The sequence below is a fragment of the Corapipo altera genome, unplaced genomic scaffold (assembly GCF_003945725.1).
Source record: "Corapipo altera isolate COAL_440 unplaced genomic scaffold, ASM394572v1 78, whole genome shotgun sequence".
NCBI lineage: Eukaryota > Metazoa > Chordata > Aves > Passeriformes > Pipridae > Corapipo > Corapipo altera.
The window spans coordinates 1,451,447-1,473,758 of record NW_020884904.1 but is presented as its reverse complement, the minus strand read 5'-3'; the positions used below and the strand labels follow the sequence as shown (position 1 = coordinate 1,473,758).

Genomic DNA, 22,312 nt, shown 5'->3' with positions numbered 1-22,312 from the left:
CCTCAGCCCCTGGAAGTGTTCAAAAGGCACATGAATGTGGCACTTTGGAGACATGGTTTAGTGGTGAACACGGTGGTGCTGGGTTGATGGTTGGAGTCAATGATCTTGGAGATCTTTTCCAGCCTTAGTGAATCTGTGATTCCATGTTGGAACTGAGAGGCCAAGTCCTTCTGCTCCTTGTGAAATGTCTGTTGTTGCTGTCAGGACTAGAAGCCACGGGTGACGGGGTCTGCTCCATATGATAACCATGGCATGGATGTGGGTGGAGAGGAAGCACCTTTCATGAATCTGGGATATTTAGAGGACTGACATCTATAACAGGCAAAACTGTGAAGGGAGCACAGGGACTCGACAGAGCTGCAGCTGGAAGCCCAGTCTCCTCTCCCAGTCTCATGTCAACAGTACTCAGGCACAAAGCAACCCGAGTGCAAAGTTTCTCTCCTACTGCGCCAGGCCTAAAGAAAGTGGGATTAAGAATTACGTGTGAAACTGTGTTTGCACTCCATTACTCATTTATCCAAAACAAACAAAGAAAAGGTTTCCAAATTTACACTTTTTAGATAAATGTTATGTAAAGTATAACCATGAGCTTGGAAGCAAAAGGAAGTAGTGATTTACTACAGAAACAAATAAGTGGTAAAAAGATTATAAATAACTGTAATTTTCTTTTGGTTCTCTGGCATGTCCTACCCCTTAAATTATTTTTTCTTTACAGAGCCCTCCCATCATCCAAAGCAACCACTTTAACTAAAATGATTTATAACAAAATTACAAATGTTAGGGCTCTAATGTATTTGGCGGATACACAAAGCAAAATTTTCTTATGATTCTCCAAGATAATCCTGCAGATTTTGAAAGGCACAAATGGGTGTTTTCAATGATAATGAAATCAGTGGCATGGTATTTCTTAGGATGTACTGTGGGATGCTGGAGGCCATGAAGCCTGGGGCAGAGGGGCAGGGAGAGCCAGTCAGGCATTTTTCACTCTGATAAATGGGTAGGTTATGAGGAGCACTTCCAAAATTTAAACAAAATACATTATGGTGCAGCAATATTTGATTACTCGGCTCTTCATTGCTGTATCCTTATCCAAGCTTCAAAATAAGCGGTGGTGTGTTCTGTTCTTTAACAGCATGTGGTGTTCTCATACCTGAGTTTATGATGACATTAAGGTTTCTCTTCCTCCCCTTGGACGGGTATCTTGGAGATCCTCCAGAAGTGCAGGAATATTGTTTTCCTTCACTTCAGCTCGAACATCAGTGACACAGACAGGATCTGCAGGGAGGCAGGAATGGGCAGCTGATCTAGACAGGTTCATATCACAACTGGAAATATGGACAGGTCTTTCTTTAGGCTGAAAAAAGAGTTAAAGGAATCTCAATTTTAAACATTTTGAGACTGGGTTTGCAAGAAATCACCCTGTAGCCCAAGTATGTTGTGGGCCTCTCTTGTGGGTTCATAATTGGAGCAAAATATTTATTGTACTGTAGCTAGAATGATATTGTTAGCTATAAAATCTCCACAAAATGTTACTTTGTGCTTGTGAAATAACTTGGAAACCAAGGTTAGTGTTGGATGTATCCCAAACTCTTTCATATGCCGGTCAAACGTTTCTCTTCTTGGCCCATCTGGTGTTAGAAGCTGTCATGTAACACAAACCAAGTCCAAATATTCTGGACATAATGCAAATTTAAATACCTCTTTGGACCTGCTGTGAAAATAAAACATCTTAACCGCATGGGACACCAAATAATTCATAAGCTAAACAAACAGTTTTTGCAAAGAGTTGTATGAAATGCCGGTGCAGGGTCTGTAGAACTGAAAATGAAGGCAGCTCACCAGGTCCTCCCTTGCCTGTGGATGCGTACACCCTCTCTGGTATCCTTGTGGTGGGACCCTTGTGGCGCCATCCCTGACTGCAGGCTCTGGCACTGACCTGTTTTAGACAACCTCTGGATCTGGCCAGAACCCCCATCACTGAGCGAGAGAAGTGACCTGCTCTCTTAAAATCTTGTTATAGTAAATGCTGAGTTGAGAAATCATGTCACAGCTTTTCCTGTTGGTAATGTCATCAGTGGGAGAAATCTACCTCCTTAATGCCTCAGCTTTGCTTTCTGCTCGTGCTGCTATAGGGCACAGTGCAACATCTCACTGGTCTGATGGCAGGTCGTGGAGTTCAGTAACGTGTTTGGCAGTACACACACGTGTTTTGAAAGGTGCTGGATTTTCTGGAGGCTGCATTGGATGTGCGAGCCTTGCAAAGAGCGGGACCTCCACGACTTTTACAACTCTTGTCTGACAGACAGACGAATCTTGGTTGCTCTCAGCAGGAGTGAGGGGAAATGGTCCATGGATGTTTCTGGAGTTTCTACATCTGTTTGCCTGCTTGTGTGCACTGATTTGTTCATACAGATTCCTTTCAGAGATATATTGTATAAACAATATAATGCTATTCTGTTAGGGGAGTCTTTCATTACGTTACTTTGTGCAGCCATCTCCGAGTCTTTTAAGTACCATCACTGTGTGCAATATGAATCTAGTCAAAAGAAACATGCTGTGATTCAAGCATCTGCCTTTTACAGTTCCTGAGTCACAGGCTTGTACTCAGAACCTCAGTGAAGCATCAATACACAATTTAATGTAATTTTTTGGTCTTTTTGATCATCTCTCTCTGAACTCAGACCACTTTTTTGGGGGCATATGCAGCTTAGAAACATATGAGCATTAAGGTATACATAGAGTTTATAGTGGTTAGAACATTGTGGTTGTGTAATGCTTTAATAATAAACATGGGGAGAAAAGGATACTGTTATGATAGTTAAAGTGTATTTCTTAAAGAATAAACAATAGAAAGCAAACCAGCATCCAGAATTTCTCCTCTGCAAATAGGCGTTACTTAAACAATTGTAATTCCTTTAAAAATGAACTTCATTTTGCCTAAGAGAAGGAACAGAACTGAAGCCACCTACTGAGAAATGCTATTTTGCTAATTTTTATCTATTCTAATGCAAATATTGGTTTTAATCCCCTTAACTCATCCATCATGCATGACAGGTCAGCCAGCCCATTGTCTGTGTATTTGAAGGATTCCTGTCCAAATCAGACTTTTTGTCAGTAGCGTTGGGCAAGAGTCTGCTCCCTTCTAAACTGCTCATGTCACTGAAAAATTACAACTACCTCGGAAAACAACACGGAATTTGCGTGGAATTTGCACGGGGTCTTCGCAGATAGGTTACTAAGAGTTCCTATCATAGCAGGGGAAAAAAACCCAGAATGTCAGATTAAGGACATCTAGGTTTTTGTATAATCTGCTAAACATCTGTAGCTGATCCAGAGAGATGGCAAAGGTCAAGTTTGGGGATTTTTTTTCCCTGTGGGGATTTCTTTGTATATTCTGAAGCCTAAAAATCACTGCTTGTTTTGAAATGTGTTTTTTGTTGCAGTAAAGTACAATTTATAATAAGTAGAAAATAATTACTAGGGGCAAAAAAAATCCATGTATTTTTGTAACATTTAAATTTTAATTAAATGGGGCTTAGAGTAAATTGTAAAACCTTCTTTTGTTGAGACAACCAACACTGACAAAATATTAATTAATGAATATTCAGAGAGCTCTCTGGATCACTTCTCTCTTTTTGAAATATGTTCTGTCTGTGTTTTTAAAAACTCAGAAGAAGGAAATTAATAAACATTGCTTATGTGGAATATTTCCCAGTATGAAGACCTGCCAAACAGAATCCAATGCATTGCATTAATGTCAATGAAGACTTTTGAACCAGATGTGTCTATGAGTCTTTTTCATTGTTTTCTCTAAAACTGAAGCTGGGATAAAAACTAAAAGGTTAAGACTTGACATGAGCAGAATATCTTTCTGTGCTACTATTAGGTCATTTCCCTTTTGCTGTGTAAATTAAATTGTGGTCTTGCTTCAATCTGGGACCATTTTATTGTTGTTGGTTTTAATACAATACACAGAAAGTTCTTTTCTTTGGAAGTATCATCATGATATAACTTCAGTGAGTCACTGCAATTGTTTGCTCATTAGCATCCGAAGGGATTGTATCAGTTATTTTGTTTCTGGGATCTTTTCTTTTCCCTCTCCTCTCAGGCAACCCAGTTATGGTATACTTTGCAAGCAGTTAATTTGTGTATAATAATATTTAAGTGGCTTATTGTAATTCTGTGTGTGTGTGTGTGTGTGTGTGTGTGTGTGTGTGTGTGTGCGCGCGCAAACACTGGGGCAGCCCTTAAAGCCCATTTTAGGAACCCTGAAGTCTTTGTCTCCTTGAGGTCCTGCCCTTGCACGGCCACTTCCATGCATAGTCCCTACCTAAATGCATAGCCAGGCCCTTGGCTCCCAAAGGACTCAGTGCAGCAACAAGCTCCAACAGGTCTAAGGCACTGGGTGAATATTTTGCCCCCACCCTGTTCCCTGGGGACTGTGGGACCTGCCTGTGTCCTTGGATGTGGGTGAGCTGCGTGGCCCCAGTCCTCTGACAGGTGCCCTGAGCAGAGGGATGGAGATCCTGTGCTTGATGCAGATTTGAGACTGGTTATTTTCTCTACAAAGCAAATGAAAAGCAGCTCCCATTCTCTCCCACAGGACCAGCAAAGAAATCTCCTGCCTTATATTCCCATTATCTAAGGCTGCTTAAACTGAGTGTTCCCACAGATTGGCAGATTCGGGCCAGGAAGTGGTAAATTCCTTAGATAGGGTCTCCCCTCTTTACTTTAAGAATTACACATACTGCTGCTTAAAGAGGGGAAAAACAAAAAGGAAAAAAAAAAGTGAAGGGGGATCAAGGGAGTGTTTGCATTGGCTCACTGGGCAATTAAAAATACATAAGTGAAAGAATTGCCATGAACTTGCCCGAAGGGCCATAATAAATAGCATCCTGCATAACCAGTACATAAAGCGTGCTCTATGGTTTTGAGTGAAATGACTGTGTTTGTTTTGTTGGTTTTTTTTTTTCTTTCAGAATTGTAACAGTTGGAATACAAATAGGCTTATGTTTCTGTAATTGTGGTAAACATATTTTAAAAATCACTGTTTGATCAACTGTAAATATTACCAGTTCAGAGGTTAAATGCTGTTGTTGAAGTCACTCAGGGAAATCCAGCAGAAGTGTAAATATGGCAGAAAAAGCTAAACAATATGGCAAAGGAATATTTGCTGACTTAAGAGTGCAGGATCAACACCAATATTTTTCCAGTGATGCTAAACCTCTTGTAACTGCTAAATTGGATTTGTAGTTGAATGAAGTATCAGCTGCTGTTGGACAAGCCCATAAAGGCCGGACGGCTGGCCTTTTGTAGGCAGGGCTTAAAGGACGATTGATATGTTTTAGCACTTTTGGGATTATTGTGATTAGGAGGAAGCTGTTCTGAATGATAGAGAAAAGGATGTAAAAAACACAGTCCACAGCTGGTAAGCAGCATGTGTTTGCTATAAGGAGAGGTCATGACTAGTTGATCCTGCTGGTTCGGGCATTGATTGACAGTCAAGAAAACTTGATATTATGAGTCAGACCCTTCTTTTTTCTTCCCCTCCTTTTTTTTTTTTTCCTTTTAAAGAAATGATGCTTCCGTTGTGTTAAGTCAAGAAAACTTGATATTATGAGTCAGACCCTTCTTTTTTCTTCCCCTCCTTTTTTTTTTTTTCCTTTTAAAGAAATGATGCTTCCGTTGTGTTAAGTCAAAGTATTACAAAATCTGGAACACTCACTGGTTGCAAGCTAAATGTTCAGAGACACAGCTGCAAATTTGAAGTTGTTAAAATATCATCTAGAAATTAGTATTCAACCTGTATCTGTGAGAACAGTAAATAGGAGTTACAGAATAAGCTCTGGTGTTTCTGTGTTTGCCTTTTTCATGTGTGTTAGCCTTAAATAAAACCCTCTTTGCCATCTAGTAGAAAATTTATGCTAAGTATGAGGAAATTTCAAGTCTGTTGAACTTGTTGACTGTTATGTGCCTGGTATATCTAAGATATTTATCCAGGAATAATATGTGTACAAAATATTTTACTAGCCAGAAAACATTTTTTTATAATTTTATTTCTATTAACCACTTGCCTCAGAAGACATGTAGGTTATTTCATCTTATCTCTGCTACCCACTTGGAAACGTAGTGCTTCTTTTTTTTTCTCTTTTTGTTTTCTTTTTTTGTTTTTTTTCCTGTGAGCAGCCATCCGAAAGCTCGCAAATGCACATTTAAATAGTTGTATCTCTGACTCTTTTTAGTGGGGCTGTACCTCTTTCAAAATTTGAGTTTAGCATACCACACAGGAAAGAACACAAGCTTGCCAACTCCCGCTGAGCGTTTTTTCAAGCCTGTGAAAAGAATGAATTATTCAGCAGTAAGCATGCTTACAGCTGGCCATTTGGGAGCTTTGATGTGCGAATCAGGCGGTTGCATGAATGCCCTTATTGTCATGTTATGTGTACACAGTGTGTGAATTATTGAAAATAGTGAGGCCTGAGCCTCATCTGGTAGAGATTACAGTGCAGGCATGCTGGGTGAAGGTCTGTAATTGAAAATCCCCAGATGCTGTTTATTTGGCCTCTGTCACGTGGCCCCTTCTGCAGAAAGCTTGGCTGAACAAAATGCTGCCCGCCTGGGAAGCGGCGCCCAGCCCCCTCCCGGCCCCGCGCACAGCCCCAGTGTGCCCGCGACTTAAACACCTGCCCATAATATTTTTAAAAGCTTAAATTAGATTTGCCCATAACGTTTAAATAGAGGATGCCTTACTTAGAGGTTTAAACTGCTTAGCCAGTTGTTGACTTGCAGAGCTCTTTTATCTACAAGAGGCTTTTTGTTAGCCAATTTAGCTATAAGGCGTCTTCGGAAAGCGGCACCGGCGAATTTTAGGCGAGATCTCCCAAAGCCGGATATTCTGCCGGCAGAACGGAACCGAAGAGTGCTGGGGTTGAGCACCATGACTTTGTGGAGGCATTTCCTCCACGGGCTGCGAGCCCCACCACCCAAGGGCCCTGTGCCCACTTTCTGATGAGGAAAATGTTCAAACCAGCACATCCCTGCTGGCAGTGTCCATGCACAGACACCCACAGCCTGGGGTGGGATCTGGATCCAACCTGTGCTCAGCAGCCAGACAAAGATCTAGGTGGCGCTCACAGGGACTCTCCCAGCACTCACAAGCCTGCTCCCTCATCCAACAAAATTCCTGTTAGCTCTCCAAATTTGGCCCAGAGGCACATGTGCCGCACTTAACGATCACCAGGTCCTTGTAGCATCTCCAAGCAGAGGTGCCCAGAAGTGGAGTTTACCAAAACTAGCTGGAAAAAGATTTGCTATGGTGAAAACATGGCTGTGGGAATGATTTGGGAGATGAAATGGCTGTGCAGGTCTTTGCGGTCAGGATGTGAAATACTTGTTTCGAGCCACAGTCTTGTAGAATTTGGAGAAATTCATAGCATACACCATTATGTGAAAAGAATAGGCTTTTCTACTTGACCATTGCTTGAATTATTTCGCTGAGTATGAAAACTTTTTTTGAAATTAGCTGTTCATTTTCAAGTCGCTAACCGGCTTTATTTCCCGCACTTGCCTATTTTTATCACATTCGGATGGTGCCTATTACTGGGAGCTGGGAGGGTGGAGGTTTAATTTGTGTCATTAATGTTCTAAATAAAGGCTCCCGCCCGCCACGCGGCTGCACAGGGACGTGATGCAGCGTCTTCACTACCCTGCTGCTGGAGGGGACTGCGTTTGAGCAGTGATGCCTGTGGCCCAGGAAAAGGGACATGGTGTGGCTGGGGGCACGTCCCCAGCTCGTGTAGGTCCTGATAGAGCTGTCTGTGGTGGTCTGGTGGCTCCTGTGCAGAGGTGCTAGTGCCATTTTTGGCCCATGAAGGGGTTACCAGTTACGACTTTCTCAGTCGGGGTTGATTTTCACCTTTGTGGGCCTTGCTCGTGCTGGGTGAGAACCCTCGTGAAGACCTTCGTGGGGGCTGATGCTTGGCTGCCTTAGGCTGTTCTTGAAAATAAAATGAGTAGAGGAGGCTCCCTGCACAAGGGCCCTCTGTTAGAGCAACAACTGCCTCCCCCGGGGAGAGGCGGGTGGGAGTCTCCCCACTTTGCAGCTGCTTCTACTTATTTTGAACAAGAAGAGCAGAAATGTCAGCCCTCCGTGCTGCCTGAGAGATGTCTGGGATTAGCACACCCTCCCCTGTTTAGGGTGATGGCACTCAGGGATGGGGCAGTAGTTAGGGAAGGTGGAGGGAGCCTGTGTCCCACTGCTTGGCAGGAGCAGGGCTGCTCAGGAGACTGGGCTGTTCCCCCAGAGGGGCCGGGGTGAGGCTCCGGCTCTCCACAAAACAGGGTTTTAGCATCTGCACTGTTTTCTAGCTGAACTCCCTTTTTACTCCATACCATGATTAAAAAAGATGTTCTGTTGTGTAAAATGCCTCTCCCTCAGCATCAGTCCAGGGAGAATTACAGTTTGCAATTGCACTGACAGTGCAGAAGGACATGACAGATAAAGCCTGAATTAAAAGGGGAAAAAGCAAACCCCAGGAAGCAGCTTATGTAAAATATTTGTTGTGGTCCTCTCCTGATCTTTTCAAGATCCTTCGAAAAGATTCCTGTGCTGTGAAGATGTTTTATCTGACCAGGCACCTCCCCATGCCTCTGTCTGATACCTGAATCAAAACATTCAAAGTACGAGACTGTCACAGCAAATGACAAGAAGAAGGAGATGAACATTTACAGTTCATAAACCTGACCTCTTCTCTTCTGCCAGGCAATTTCCCTGATATATATGACAAGGAGAGAGCAGGAGAGTGTGTATGGAAAGTGTTTCCACAGCTGAGATCTTCATAGAGAGAACAGATCTATTTATTAATGATTTATTTATTAATTAATTTTTCACCCTAAGGTTTCTAATGGCCAGTTAAAGAAGTTCTTTGAGCCTCCTTTTGTTTCAGTCTCTTCTCATTCCCAAGAACAGGAAAGGGTGCTTTTAGAATTATTAAGTGTTTCTTTCTTTAAAGTCCTGTTTGGGCTTTAGTTGATCTGGAGATAAGATCATTTCTGTTAGTATCTGTAAGGATTGGTAAAGAAGAACTCCAGTGTTTGGTAGATAGCATTAAGGTTGTAAACTTTTATTTGGGGGCATCTATCTTGCATGTGTCAGGCGGTGCTTATGTTTGTATTTATGGCTTTTGGTAGTCCAAGAAAGAATTTATGTCTTTTCAGATCATTGTGGCTGGGCAGAAGGTGTTCAGTGAGCCTCATGAGGCTTTGGTGTCTCCTGCTCTGCCTAAACCTGACATGTTTCCTTGCTGTGTTGAAAACATGACAGTAAGAGAAACGTATGTAAGGCTTTTGTCTTGGCCACTTTTTGTGGTTCCTCTTAGAGTTCCTCCTCCCTGCAAGTTAAAGCAACTTATTCCACCCTGTTGATTCTTCTGGAGGTAGGCTCTGGCTAGCCTTCACCTTAAGGGAAGTGATCGCTTGGCTAAACCACAATCTTGTTTGTCACACCCCTGCTGGGCTAGATAGTGGCCAGAGAGTATCCCCCCTCCCAACCTTGATTCATACCAGAGCACTTCATAGATGGACAGGGGCTCAACCAGAGACAGAACTTGACTGGTATTTTGAATAATACAGTCTAGACTTTCAGTGCTTCAGGTTTTTTATGAAACTGCTTTTCCTGTCAAGGGGCTGCCTGGGAACCTGAGCTTTCCTTTAACAGTAAATTTTGAAGTCTCTTGACTGGGAAGAAAACTGAGAAACCTCAGCTGTGGCCAAGGGCTGCATGGGGCTGCCTTAATGGGCCAGAGGTGGGTGGAGTGACCTGTGCTGTGCCCATGTGTTTGAAACATCTTCAGCACAGTCGGAGGGACAAGAGATGGCAGTGCATCCTTTACATCTTGTCATTGACCTTACAGAGTCACCAGCTGCTGATAAGGACAACCTGACAACAAAAAACACCCTGGGTATTAATGTACTTGAACATGTGCAAAGCAGGTACTTTCTGGAGGGGGGGCACTCCCCAGCTAAATCAAAATGTGCATTTAGAAATACGAAAATGTTCATACCACCTGTCACAGTGGTGATTGCAGGAATGTGGTGATCCCTGAATCTCACCGGGTCGGAGAGGGCTCTTGCAGGATATTGTCTGAATTATGAGAAAGAACATGAGACTAGAGAGATACAGAGGATGAATATTCCCTGGTTTCAACCCGTAAACACAAAGGCACTTGTTTACTGCAGATGGCAAGTATCTTGTGAGCACAAGAGGCTGCAGAACTTCTGTTCAGTCTAAAGACAAGGTCTTTGCATGAAATCAGGTAACTAGCTGCTCCTCTGTTTGCATACGGAAATCCCTCATTTGTGTGCAGAAATGTTGCTGGTTTGTGTAACTGTTTGCTCACGCAAAATTTACATCTTGAAGTTTGTCCTGAAGAGACCTGCTGAAGTTACAAACTTCACATCCCCACTACAGTGGCACGTTGTGGGAAACGTGGCACACAGTCCAGACTAAACCAAAATGGGAATTGGAGAAAACACAGCTCCACTCTGAAACATGTTGATATTTCATGTTCTAGTACCCATTTAGCAAACATGAAGGAGACAGGAACGATGAGACATTTGATACAAGGGTTGTAAAATAAGGCTTAAAGGGGGAGACAGAAGGAAAAGCAAAATTTTTTAGTTTGACTAAACGTGTTCAGACTTTTAGTCAATCAAATGCCCTTCAGATATAGGCAGGCTACTTCAAAACTTCCCCATCTCTCCCCCACAGCATCAAACTGGAAGAGGTTGAAACTCTGGCTGACAATAATCTTCTGCATTCCCCAGTTACGTATTCATCCACTTTAAAATAACTTGGTGGGTGACAAGTTATTTTCTTAACCTCCCCATTTTCAGCTTGCTGCTAAATCAGTTTTCTCATTTTCTACGCACGAGCTACTTATCCCCTGTGCTGAATGCAAATAGCTCTGTAACTTAGGACTTGTTGAACAAGTATATTTAAGTTATTACAGCTCATGGAGAAGTAACATAATATGCAGTGAAAATAAACAGGGCACTACATAAAACTTGTGTTATCTTCCATGTCAGCAATATTTAGGAAGGAAGTTATTTGGAAAGAAAATGTTAGTTTGCATTAGGTAGCATAATGTGTGACTGAAGAAGAGTCAAACAGTTGTTTTAGAGACTTGGAAATACTTTACATTTCCAAGAGAAATAGAGCCCTGAATAACAAACCACGGTGTTGATTGGCCCCACTGCCACAAGAACTTCGCAGGGCCACTAGTCTTGTGTGTGGAGTTAAGGGTGTGATTGATAACCTGCTGAACTGGGACAGTGGTTTCTGTCACTGGAGGAGGCAGAGTGCTTCCTGGCAGGAAGGGCAGATTCTGCTGTCCTTCATGTAGAAATAAAACATGGAGAAAAGCTGTAGCATCTGGGTGATTGGTTCTTTGGCTTGGGTGGCACATGACCCTCTCAAGAGCAGCTGCTCCTCCCAACAGGGGTCCAGGTGGGCCAGGGGGGCAAACACCACCCAGAGCAGTTGGAAGCAAAACCAGAGGGGCCCAGACCTTGTGTGAGCCCCCAGCATGGGAGGTTCTCCAGTGAGAGATCATCCTGTGCTCCACTACTGGCCAAGAAGGTGCCTCTCTGCCTGCAAACAGCTGCAGGACTTCGGTGGGGAAACACTGAACTCATAACCCTCTGTACAGTTCCTGTGGCACTTACAATGCCTGTCAAGGAGATGGAAGAGAAATACTGGTGAACAATGAGAAATACTGATAAATTTTTTGCAAAGGAAAAATGGAGCATGTGTAAAAAAAAAACCATTAACCTCATCTGCACGCAGGTCATATGTTAAAATGTGTTATTTTGATGGTATTTGTGGATGTGATGCTGCTTGTCCCTTATCATGAATTTTTCTTTGTTTCAGGTAGGAATGAATTGATAGCCAGATACATCAAACTTAGAACAGGGAAGACACGGACCAGGAAGCAGGTAAAATAACCCAGTGGGGAAGTATGCATGTCAGTGAATGACAAAACATAGCATTTTTGGCTGCAGTGGCTGTCTGTGCTTCAGCTCTGATGAGATGATGTATTGACTTCACTGTTCAGATTAAATACATGCTGTTTAGAGAATATTTAAAACTCTGGGGTTGTGCATCATCATTTCAGGGGTGGTTTGAGGATGAATTTTTTATTAGTCTATGTGTACATGAACCTGTTATTCCCCTGTATTTGGGGAAAAAAAATTCAGAAGTTGAAGCAAAAGCATAAAGCATTATGCCTTATTTCTCTATAATATAGTATAACTACAGAATATAATGATTATTTTGAGGTGGTGAATAATGGAACTTCTTAAAAGTCAAGAGAACTTGCTAATATAATAGAAATCATGATTCTTGGATATGAGAGGTAAATAAATAAAAATGATCTAACAGAACTGATCATAATCATGCTGTCAGCTCATGGCCAGTTAGTTGCCACAGAATGAAAAAATAATAAAAAAGGTCCCCAAAGAGCCTTCAGGCTCCTGGTCTGTGACCACGGTAAGATTTCATTCATCAAAGAGACAGAATAAACCTCAAACCAGTCTTAAAATTTTTTTCAGACGATTATCAGATAACCATTAATTCACCTCATGTGACTAAATCCCTTAATTTGTAATATTCATGGCGATCAGCAGCCTCGCAGAAGGCACACGCTCCGTGTAGTTTATGCACTGGTTACTAAACCCTTGCGCTGTCTAAAAACGCCTCACAAATTGCAGAGTCCCCTCGCTTCCTCTAACGCCAGGTGCAAGATTTCACCTCCCATCAACGTGTGTGACAAAGGGGACGGCGGGGGCTTGCACACCTGCATGATGTACCTGTTCTGTAGTGCAGGGAAAGGTGACTCTGAGTCAGCAGACTCTGCTGCCAGCACTCGGACTTAAGGCACTTTGGGTGCTGGTTTGCCCTGTGGTGTCCCTTGTCGGTTAGGAAGAAAAACATGTGTATGAGGGATGAAAAAATGGCATGAGAAAGGAGAGAAACTGCAACATGTGGAAAAGGAACAAACCAAAGATTGGCAAAGAAATCTGAAAGAAAAGACCGAGTCCCAAGCTCTGCCTGCCATGCCCGTGCAAGCTCCGAAAGTTGGGGGTTGTGCTGGGATCGTAAAGTTGCATCAGCAGTCAAAATGCAGACCTTGGAGCCTGATCCTTGGCCAGCATGTGCCGAGAAACCAAGGGGGTTGTGATGGCTTACATGTGGTGATGTCTGCCTCCATACTTGTACCTCCTTCTATAGGGATTCATAAATCACTTTAGACTGACTGTTTAGAAAAGTTTTTTTGTCGTTACTTTGGAGTTTTAACTGAGCAATTAAATGTTACGATTGTGCTTCTTGTATAACCTTTAACATCGCTAATACTCCACTGAGAGCAAAACAAATGGACATGTGTGAAAACTTGGTCTATGTGCTGGACTACAAAATTGCTTAGTAAGCAGCAGTATAACTCTGAATTATTGCAAGCTGGTTCCTGAGCTGCTTCTCAAAGAAGTCTCTGAAGGTGGCCTTCAGGGACTGTGGGCATTGATCCATTACTATCCTCTTCCCTACCAAAATACAGGCTTTTTGATACTATTGTCATGGAACAGTCTTACAGAGGGAGGAAAGCATTGTTTCTCCTTTTCTTTTGCTTTGTTCTTTCCCAGACAGGAATTGTAACTAACTTAGGAAAAATGAGCACCAGCTGATATGGTATGTCCTGGGTCAAACAAGAACAAGAGATTTCCCTTTAGTGCTTTTTACTGTCACTGCAGGTTTTAAACCTTCACACAGAAGGCTGTAGGATGCTGAGCACTACTGAGTGATGCTGGGCAGTATCATTAAACCCTCATCAGCAATAGCATGAATTTCAGTATGTCCCTGGGTAAACAGGAATGTGAATTTTTGTTCCCAGACCCTACAGTGCACAGACAACAACTTCTGTACAATAACTGGTCTAGTGCAGGTCTGGGTTTACACAAATTTCTAAACAAAGTGTGATGGCCACGGTCCAAACCTGGGCATCACTCAAGCTGATGTCAAGTTACTGGTCCCCACTTACATGGGTGTTATGTGGGCAGACTTGATGCTGAGATTACAGAGGAAGCCAGCACTTGTTCAGGGACCTGTGTTGTGCCAGTATTTTATTGTTTGTGCCAGAATTTAAAGCATTTCAGTGGAGTCAAAATGCAGCCTGAGTCTTCTCATTGGAGCTGCAGAGCACAATAAATAATGGATAAAGTTTTCTTGGTGCCAAGTAGTGTCTCAAGCCTAGTGGCAAATGGTCAGAGCGGGCATCTGCATCCACAGCAGATGGGGTAGAAATCCTGTGGGCTCCCCGTGCGAGAGCGCCGGGCCTGGGCATGGATGGGATCGGTACCAAAGCACATGGGCTGCGTCCAGCTGTGAGCTGTGTCTTCTATCTTGTAGCTGAATGCACAACCTGGTGGGTTACATGTTTTTTTTCTTTCTTTCTTTCTTTCTTTTTTTTTTTCCTTAATCAAGTCACTGCAGTGATGACCTGTATTGTTAAGCCTCAGTGCTAAGAGCTTGGTATCTGGCTGGGAATGTGGTATCTTTAACAGCAGAGCTTACTGAAGATGCAAATAACTTCCTCCCCTCAGAAAAGTTTCTTTTTTTTTTTTTTAAGATAAAAAATAGACATTTAAAATTTGATTTGCTTTTTGTTTTTCTTTTGTTTGTTGTTTTTTTTTTTTCCCCCCCTATAAACCTGAACAATGTAGGTGTCTAGTCACATACAGGTCTTAGCAAGAAAGAAAGTTCGAGAAATTCAAGCCGCCATTAAGGTACGTTTGGCTTGCCCAGTTGTAGGGGGCTTTTCATCTCCATGGTTACAGGCTTTTCCTTTGTTTCCTCCCTTCCCCTACCCTGCAGGTGTCTAGTCACATTCAGGTTCTTGCCAGAAGGAAATCTCGTGATTTTCATTCCAAGCTGAAGGTATGCGCTTTTCTGCTTTTGGGCTTGTGGTTGCTATGCCTGTCCCTTCCTCCTCCCCGCGGTGATGGGCGAGCGCTGGGGCTGCTGTGCCTGTAACCTCCTTTTCCTGCATGTGGGAGCTGTCTGCGTCTCTTTGTGTTTAATCTCCGGTTTCTGCACTAGCATCCACATTAAAAACGTTGTTTTAACACTGTCCAAATGCAAAGTGAACTACTCTTTCGTAACAGCTCAGCACCTAAACCTGATTTTTTAACCCGTTAGTCCATTTTTTATTTCACTTTTTAACAGCTGAGTGGTTAGGAGTGTATTTAAATACACAGGGGTTTTACGCAGTTGTGTAGATGCTTTTTCTCTTTTTTTTGTGTGGTTTTTTTTTTTTCTTTTTTCAGAGGGGTAATTGAGGTTGTTGTTTTGCATTCCCAAATGTTTTTTGTACTTCTGAAATGCTATCAAGAATTCTTAAAGCAGATCATTTATTCCAAGTGCCAGAGAGCACAGCTTATCTAGATTGCTCTAACTGTATGGTGTTTCTAGAGTACAATCTAGTATCACCTCAAGTTACCCACTATTTACAAGATTCCCTGAAATATAATGTTTTTGAAGTAAATTATTGACATTTAGTCTTTGGAGAGCCTCAGTCAGAGCCCTGTTCAGGGAATATTAAGTATGTTTGCTTACTCTGACATGATGAATTGTACATGTCCCTATTTCCCATGCTTTCAATAAAATATATTCTAAGGCTAAAAAGAAACTCTTGGAAATGCTTAATAGGGGTTTCTTGGATTGCTTGTTTTTTCAAGTTTTCCAACAGAGATCTTTGAGACCTGTTTTGTTTTCACACTGTTTAAAAGTGGAAGAGGGAGTTTTACAGTTTTTGCCGTTGATTTTTTTCTTTTTTTTTAATAAGAAGCGAAGGAGCGAAGGAACTTGTAAATCTTTTACTTCCCTTCTTTTTTTTTCCTTTTTTTTTTTTCCCCTCCTTCACCCGGATGAGAACAAATCACGTTTTTGTTCTAGCTGAAAAGCAAAAATGTTTCAGAAAGTAATTTCACAACACTGAGCGGTGAGCACTGCAGATGCTTACCCCCATCCTTGAACTGCAGCGTGTAAATAACAGCCTGGCTTTGTAACAGGCCTCCTTGACAGAAGCACTGGGTTTTTCGTCCGCAGTGGGCAGCATGCTGGCAAGCTTGTCTGGCTGTTGGTGGCTGGCTTTTTAGCTGCACTGGCTGAGCAGTTGGGGTTCGTAAAGAACAAACTAAGACAACTTAAACGTACTGCTTTTTAACCGAGGGTGCAATAATGCAGAGATATGTAGCATTTTAAGCCTCAAATTGTCAAGCCTTGATGCCTAAAATTAAGTACGTTAAATAGGTGGCCTTGCTTTCAGAGGTGCCAAGCACCAGCAGCTCTTGGAGTTTTAGAGGATTGGTGAGAGCTCAGGGCTGCAAAAATCAGGAAGCCCACTTAGGTGCCAAATACAGGCCTAGGAGCCGAACACAAATATTGGATTTACTGCTCTAAAATATTTCCCTTTCTGAACGACCAAAATAACTTAAAATATGAAGACACTTATAAAGCAAAAAACATTTTTAAGTACTGCACCTGCTGTCTAATTTTTATTGAAGCTTTCCAAAGAAGAAAGAATTAGCCAAACCCTAAGAATATTTGAGACCCCTATCTTAGATGACATTTGCAGTAAATAGAGATCTGGAGGGAATTTTCGTTTTAAGGAGTCGCCTGAAGAAGGAAAGATCTGTTTGGACAACAAAATATTTTGTAAGGGCTTCAGACCTTGCTGCCCTTTCTCACCTGTCCATGGGCTGCAGCTCCCCCAGTGTTGAGTAGAAAGTGGGGGAGCTGCCATTTTACTGCTAGGAATTGATGGCTTCAGGAAGATTCCCTGCCTCCATGCCCCAACACTCTGCAGGGACATTTGCTTCAACTCTCTGCGACACCATGGTGGGGGCAGAGTGCACACCGGTGACAGAGGTTTGCTGGCCCCTGGCCTTGCTGTCCTCCTGCATCAGTGATGGCAAAAGCTAACCCAGCCCTTCCCCAGCAGGTCTTGCTGGCTGATGGGTCCAGGCTGCTTGTCCTACCCCTGCTCCCAGGATTAGCTCCCTCAGGAACCCTGACACAGCCCTGGTTACTCCTCCAGAGCCCCAAGCCTGAGGGGTGCTAAGGAAGGGTGAAGGAGCCAGGCTCTCCACACCTCCCTCAGCTTTACCTTGCCATTCTTGGTCCCAGTGAAGAAGGAGCCATGGCATGACACTTGCACAGATCCCTTCTGGAGAAGGGGCAGCCTCCTACAGAGCTTTTCCTCCCCACATGGAAGAGATGAAAGTTGAATGTAAGAAGGTGCCATAAGGGAGCTGCCTTATGAAGAAGAGAGCTCTCGCTCTTCCTGCTGGGGAGCTCTAGTTACTCCCTGCAAGTGAGTAGAAGCTGCTGGTTTTAAACCTGAGGTGGAACCTTGCTCCTCCAGATATTTTGTTAGTGGTACCTCCTGTTTCTCACATTGTTCCTGTATTGAACCACCTGCATGGTTTAGTGTCACACAGAGTCACACAGAATCGTGGACTGGCTGGGATCAGAAAGAGCCTCTGGAGATCATTTAGTCCAACCCCTCCTGCTAAAGCAGTTTCACATAGAGCAGGTGTCAGAGGACTTTGAAAACTGCCTGAGAAGGACATCACTGAACCAAAAGGAAGACAAGGTGAACGAACACCTTGCAGCACCTGTAAGTGACGACTGTTTCAACAAGGACCATCTTGGCAGCAGCCTGGGCTGCCCCATCAACCTTTGCAGGAAGATAATGGGCTCTTGCTCTCATGCAGCAGATGCTGCCCACATTTCCTGGTGAAGGAGCGACCAAGAAGAAGACAGAAAGTGCTCCTTTTTACACGAGTGACTTTTTACATGAGCATGTACAGGACAAGGGGAATGGATTCAAATTGAGAGCAGGTTTAGATTAGATATTAGGAAAAAATTCTTCCCTGTGAGGGTGGTGAGGCACTGGAACAGATTGCCCAGAGAAGCTGTGGCTGCCCCATCCCTGGAGATGTTCAAGGCCGGGCTGAATGGGGCTCTGAGCAACCTGGTCTAGTGGACCTGGTCCCAGCCCACAGCATAGGGGTTAGAACTAGATGATCTTTAAGGTCCCTTCCAACCCAAACCACTCTATGTGTCTGTGCTTCCTACCCAGGCCAACTCACCCTTTTAACAATGAGCTGGCACTTGCAATTACTCTGTAAAATCTGTGATCAGTGTCATCCAGGGAAGTAGTTACTACTTAAAAGAACCCTCACATGCATCTGATGTGAATTTTCTTTTAAGATGTGGACCATCTGATCTGTCCCACTGACCTGGGCCTCTTAGTCCCATTGTTCCTGGCCTCTTAGCTTGATGAAGGGTAAATAAAAATAACCTCATTCCCCAGGTGCCAGCTGAGTTTATTTTATACCAAGAGATCTTACTGTCTTGCCTTGGTCTGAAACCTGCTCATGGCAAGAAGAGGATTTGGACAACTCTTCTTGTGTGTTTATCTTCTGCAAAAATCCAAATGGACGGAAGCATTTCGGAGCTATCCGCACCCATGGCTTTGGACAGACTCTTGCTGAAACTCATCTAACAGGTTGAAATCTCACCTGCTTGCCATAAAGTCTGCTTGGTCCAGCAGAGTCCCTTGTCTTTGATGAGAAGTGCCTGCAGTTGCTGTGGATGGATGGATCCTTATCCTGCAAGAGAGCAAAGTTGTGCCCATTAATGCTATTGCTGCGTTTCAAGACCACCAGAAAAGAATGTCGCCTCAGCCCTTCCAGGGATGTCATATATTTTAATTCTTTTTACAGCTGGAAAATACTCTTATTTTAGAGATTTTAATCTTAATTTACTGAGGTTATTAAAATCTTCCTGAAGTTAAGAGAAATTTAATCTCATGAAAACGGGAAGAGAGGCTGAGATAAAGTTGTCCTTGGAGGCAGATCTGAAAGGCGGCTCCTCTTCATGGCATTTCCTCTCACACAGAGACTGGAGGAGGCAAAGCAGAATTTTTACACTCTAATACTGTATTTCCCTGTCAAATACACGAGTCCATATTGTTAGGTTGCAGCATTTCCCACTTTTGCACTGACAGGGAGCCAAAGTCATCTCTGCCCATTCAGGAGAAAGGACGGATTGGAAGTTGTACATAAACAGAGAGTAAAGGTGTTCACAGCAGGATATACATCTATCTTAGGCTTTCATATCAGATATTTTTTTTCATAGTGCAAGATTAATTAGACAGAAACAAAAAGAAACATTAAAATGCCTACAGTTCACATGTATTACATGTTTAAAAATCCATTATTCTACATTCTGCATTGAGGGATAAAAAGAAAATATTGTTGTCAATTATAAAATGCTAAAGATAGCTCTATACTTTTTAAATGAACAATGATAAAAGCCTTGAAAAATTCCCTTTGATGTGAATGGAGTCTTCAGCATTTTGAAATACAATAAGATGGATTAATTGCTACTCATTAGGCAGCAAGTTGGGACAGCTTTGAATGCGCATTCTCTTCTTGGCATTAGCTATTGCCTGGCTGAAATAGCCAGCTTTTGTATTTACTCCTGTCTTCTCTAATAATAAGCAAATTGGAGATCAGGGCTAGAAACACTGAAGTGCTCTCTATCTTTTGTCCAGAACAATTGTATATTGTCATGATTTGTTTATCTTTTTTGAGCTACAGCTAATTATTGCAAAGGTTATTTGAATCAATACGAGATCTGAGCAGAAATAACATCTGCAAAATTGCTTATTAGGAATCTATTTTATGTTAGTGTTACTGTAACATCCATTTTGTGAGCAAATTGTTGTTTCTTCTCCTATGTCTTTTTTTTTTTTTCTTTACATGAAAAGTTTTGTATTTTACATATGGGTACAGGTTTTAGGGCTTCTTGAATTAATACTGTTCTATTGTGCTTACTTTTCCTCATACTGTCTTAGATTTTTTTTATCCCAAAGTCGTAGATAACATGGTATTCAAAGCCCCATTTATCATGCTAGGATAACAGGTTTTATTTTTTGCTCTAGAACTTGTTTGAACTGATTGATTGAATTATTCTTCTGTTTATGTTGGATTAAAAGAAAGTCGAGCACAAATCCTTTTGTGCTTGTCATGTAGAACTCTTGTTTCATGTGGGGCTTTTATAGATATTAAGATTTATAATTGGATGATACTGGGGAATTATTGTTATCTAATTTAACTATGTTTTTTGCATTCCAAAACTAATCAGTGAAAAGTAAACCTTAAGGGCCTGATTCATTAAAAGTTATAGTCTCCTTGCGTTAGATTCTTAGAGCTTACATCTTTCAAAAACAAAGTGTGAGCAACTGCAGCCAGAAGCGGTTGGCTAAAACATGAGGCAGACCTTGATCTCCATTACAGAGATGATATTTTAGGGATTTAGTGGGACTAGAACAGTTTTCCACTGATTATACTCTAAATCCACCTTGGAACATTCATTACTAATTATTTAGCACAGTACAGGAGAAGACTTTTATAAGGGGAAGGGAAGGCAGGAGTCTGAGTGTGAAGCCTGTTGCTTTCTGTGTCATTCCTGGGCAGCAGCAATCCCATCTACCTCATAAATTACGTAGGGTCAAACCAGGTCAGGGCCAGATGGGACCTATCCAAGGAATACCTTAAGCTTCAGCAGTATTTAATGATTTAATAGGAGATACTGTCCCCCCAAGCCTCTGCTGAGCTTCAGCACGGGACTGCAGCACACTGGGCCAAACTTCTATTTTACTGCATCAGTTTAAACCTCATTAACCTGAAAGAATTTCTTCCAGCTTTACACGGCAGCACAAGTGAGAGCAAACCCAAACCTTTTCTGTCTTGGACGAGGTAGGAAATCAAAATCTTAACTATTTGCAGCCATTAAAAATCTCACAACGTTCCTGTTTAGAGTAGGGGTGTTAACCCATTTGTCCTGGCCAAATTCCAACCTGGGTAATTACTGTAATCTGCCTGTTTAAATTACCCCTGCCGTTTTAATTGGATATATTACTTCTCTTGCTGCCTAAACTGTGATGTAATACCATTGTGTGTTATTAATCAGTTACCAAGTTTCATCCCAGAAGCGGCCGCCGTGCAGTGATAGGTAGAAAGACTCATTCCCTCCTGGTTACAAGTGCTCTCCATTACAGTGTAAAAAACCCCAACATATACTTGTTTTTAAGTGGCAGACAAGCTAATATTGCAATCTAAATAAGCAGCTTTAAAATGTGGTTGTCTCATTTGTTTCTGAAGACTACGAAGCCTGCCCAGTTACACAAGCATAGGCCATCCCCTTGCAGCTCTCCAAAATGTAGCTGAAGGTGCTCTTTTGCCAAGGGAAGTTGGGACCTCTTATGTATTTATATCTGACTTTGATTTCTTTCATGTTCGAACGTGAAGTTACAGTTACTTTGAGAAAAACTGATCTTCCAACTGTGCAGAGATTCCTAAACCTACAAAAGGTGAAACTTCCCGTTGATGTTTGTTGGCCTGAGTCCATGTCCCATGGACCTGGCAGATTTGTCACCAGTGGGAAACTTTGTAGGAGTTATTGAAACTCCTCAAAACTGGCCCAATTGCAAGGACTGTATTTCTGAGCTGTCATTCCAGATGTTTTTTTCTTTCTCTGCATCCTCCTAATAATGCAGTCAGTCAAAAGAGGATGAAATGAATGGCCACCACAAAATGCAGAACATTCTAGGGTGAAAACCAGCAACTGGCAAGAAGGAAGGCACATCCCATTTCACGTCATGAAAGAAAAAACCTCCCAGGAATGGACTTTTCTATCCCTTACAAAGCTTTTACTTTCAAATGCTCCTTTAGTTTAGGCCCATCCAATAGTAAGGCCATTTTAGCAGCAGAAGAGCATGAGCCTGGGAATTTGGCAGAAGCACGGGCTGCACCTTTGTGTGGTGGCACTGGCATGTCTGGTGGCAGGGCAGGAGGCAGTGCAGGAGAGGAGCCTGTAGTGCCCTGTAGGGCACTTCTGGAAAATAACAAGATAGTCACAAAAGCAGGGCTCATGCAGTTTTGGAAGTTACTAGGACCCAGAGACACACATAAGGTATCAATCCCCTGTACATTTGGTTTTGCTATGATTCAGCAGGCTGTGTGTGAGACTTACATAGCTGGGCATTTCCAAGCCAGCTCCCCTTACAAAAAAAGGGGAGAAATGCAACAGGGAAGTCTGGTGGAGCTAGATCTCCAAATTGCTTAAGAACATCTCGTTTTCATGATGGAGGGTCCTTCTTACTGTACCAGAAGGTAGAGGGGTCTGGAG

The 22,312-nt window shown here is 42.5% G+C and overlaps 1 protein-coding gene across 5 annotated transcripts in view; it reads left to right on the top strand.

Annotated features, from left to right (window-relative positions):
* The window catches only part of TEAD1 (TEA domain transcription factor 1), a 157,342-nt gene that overhangs the window by 99,174 nt on the left and 35,856 nt on the right, over nt 1–22,312 (top strand). For 2 of the 5 annotated variants that reach the window (XM_027651159.1, XM_027651157.1), the window contains exons 3-4: nt 11,930–11,994; nt 14,924–14,986. In XM_027651159.1, coding sequence (XP_027506960.1) covers nt 11,930–11,994; nt 14,924–14,986 — 128 coding nt within the window. Of the gene's footprint in view, nt 1–11,929; nt 11,995–14,772; nt 14,836–14,923; nt 14,987–22,312 lie in introns of all 5 variants that reach the window. The other 3 variants (XM_027651158.1, XM_027651156.1, XM_027651160.1) reach the window with 2 other exon arrangements.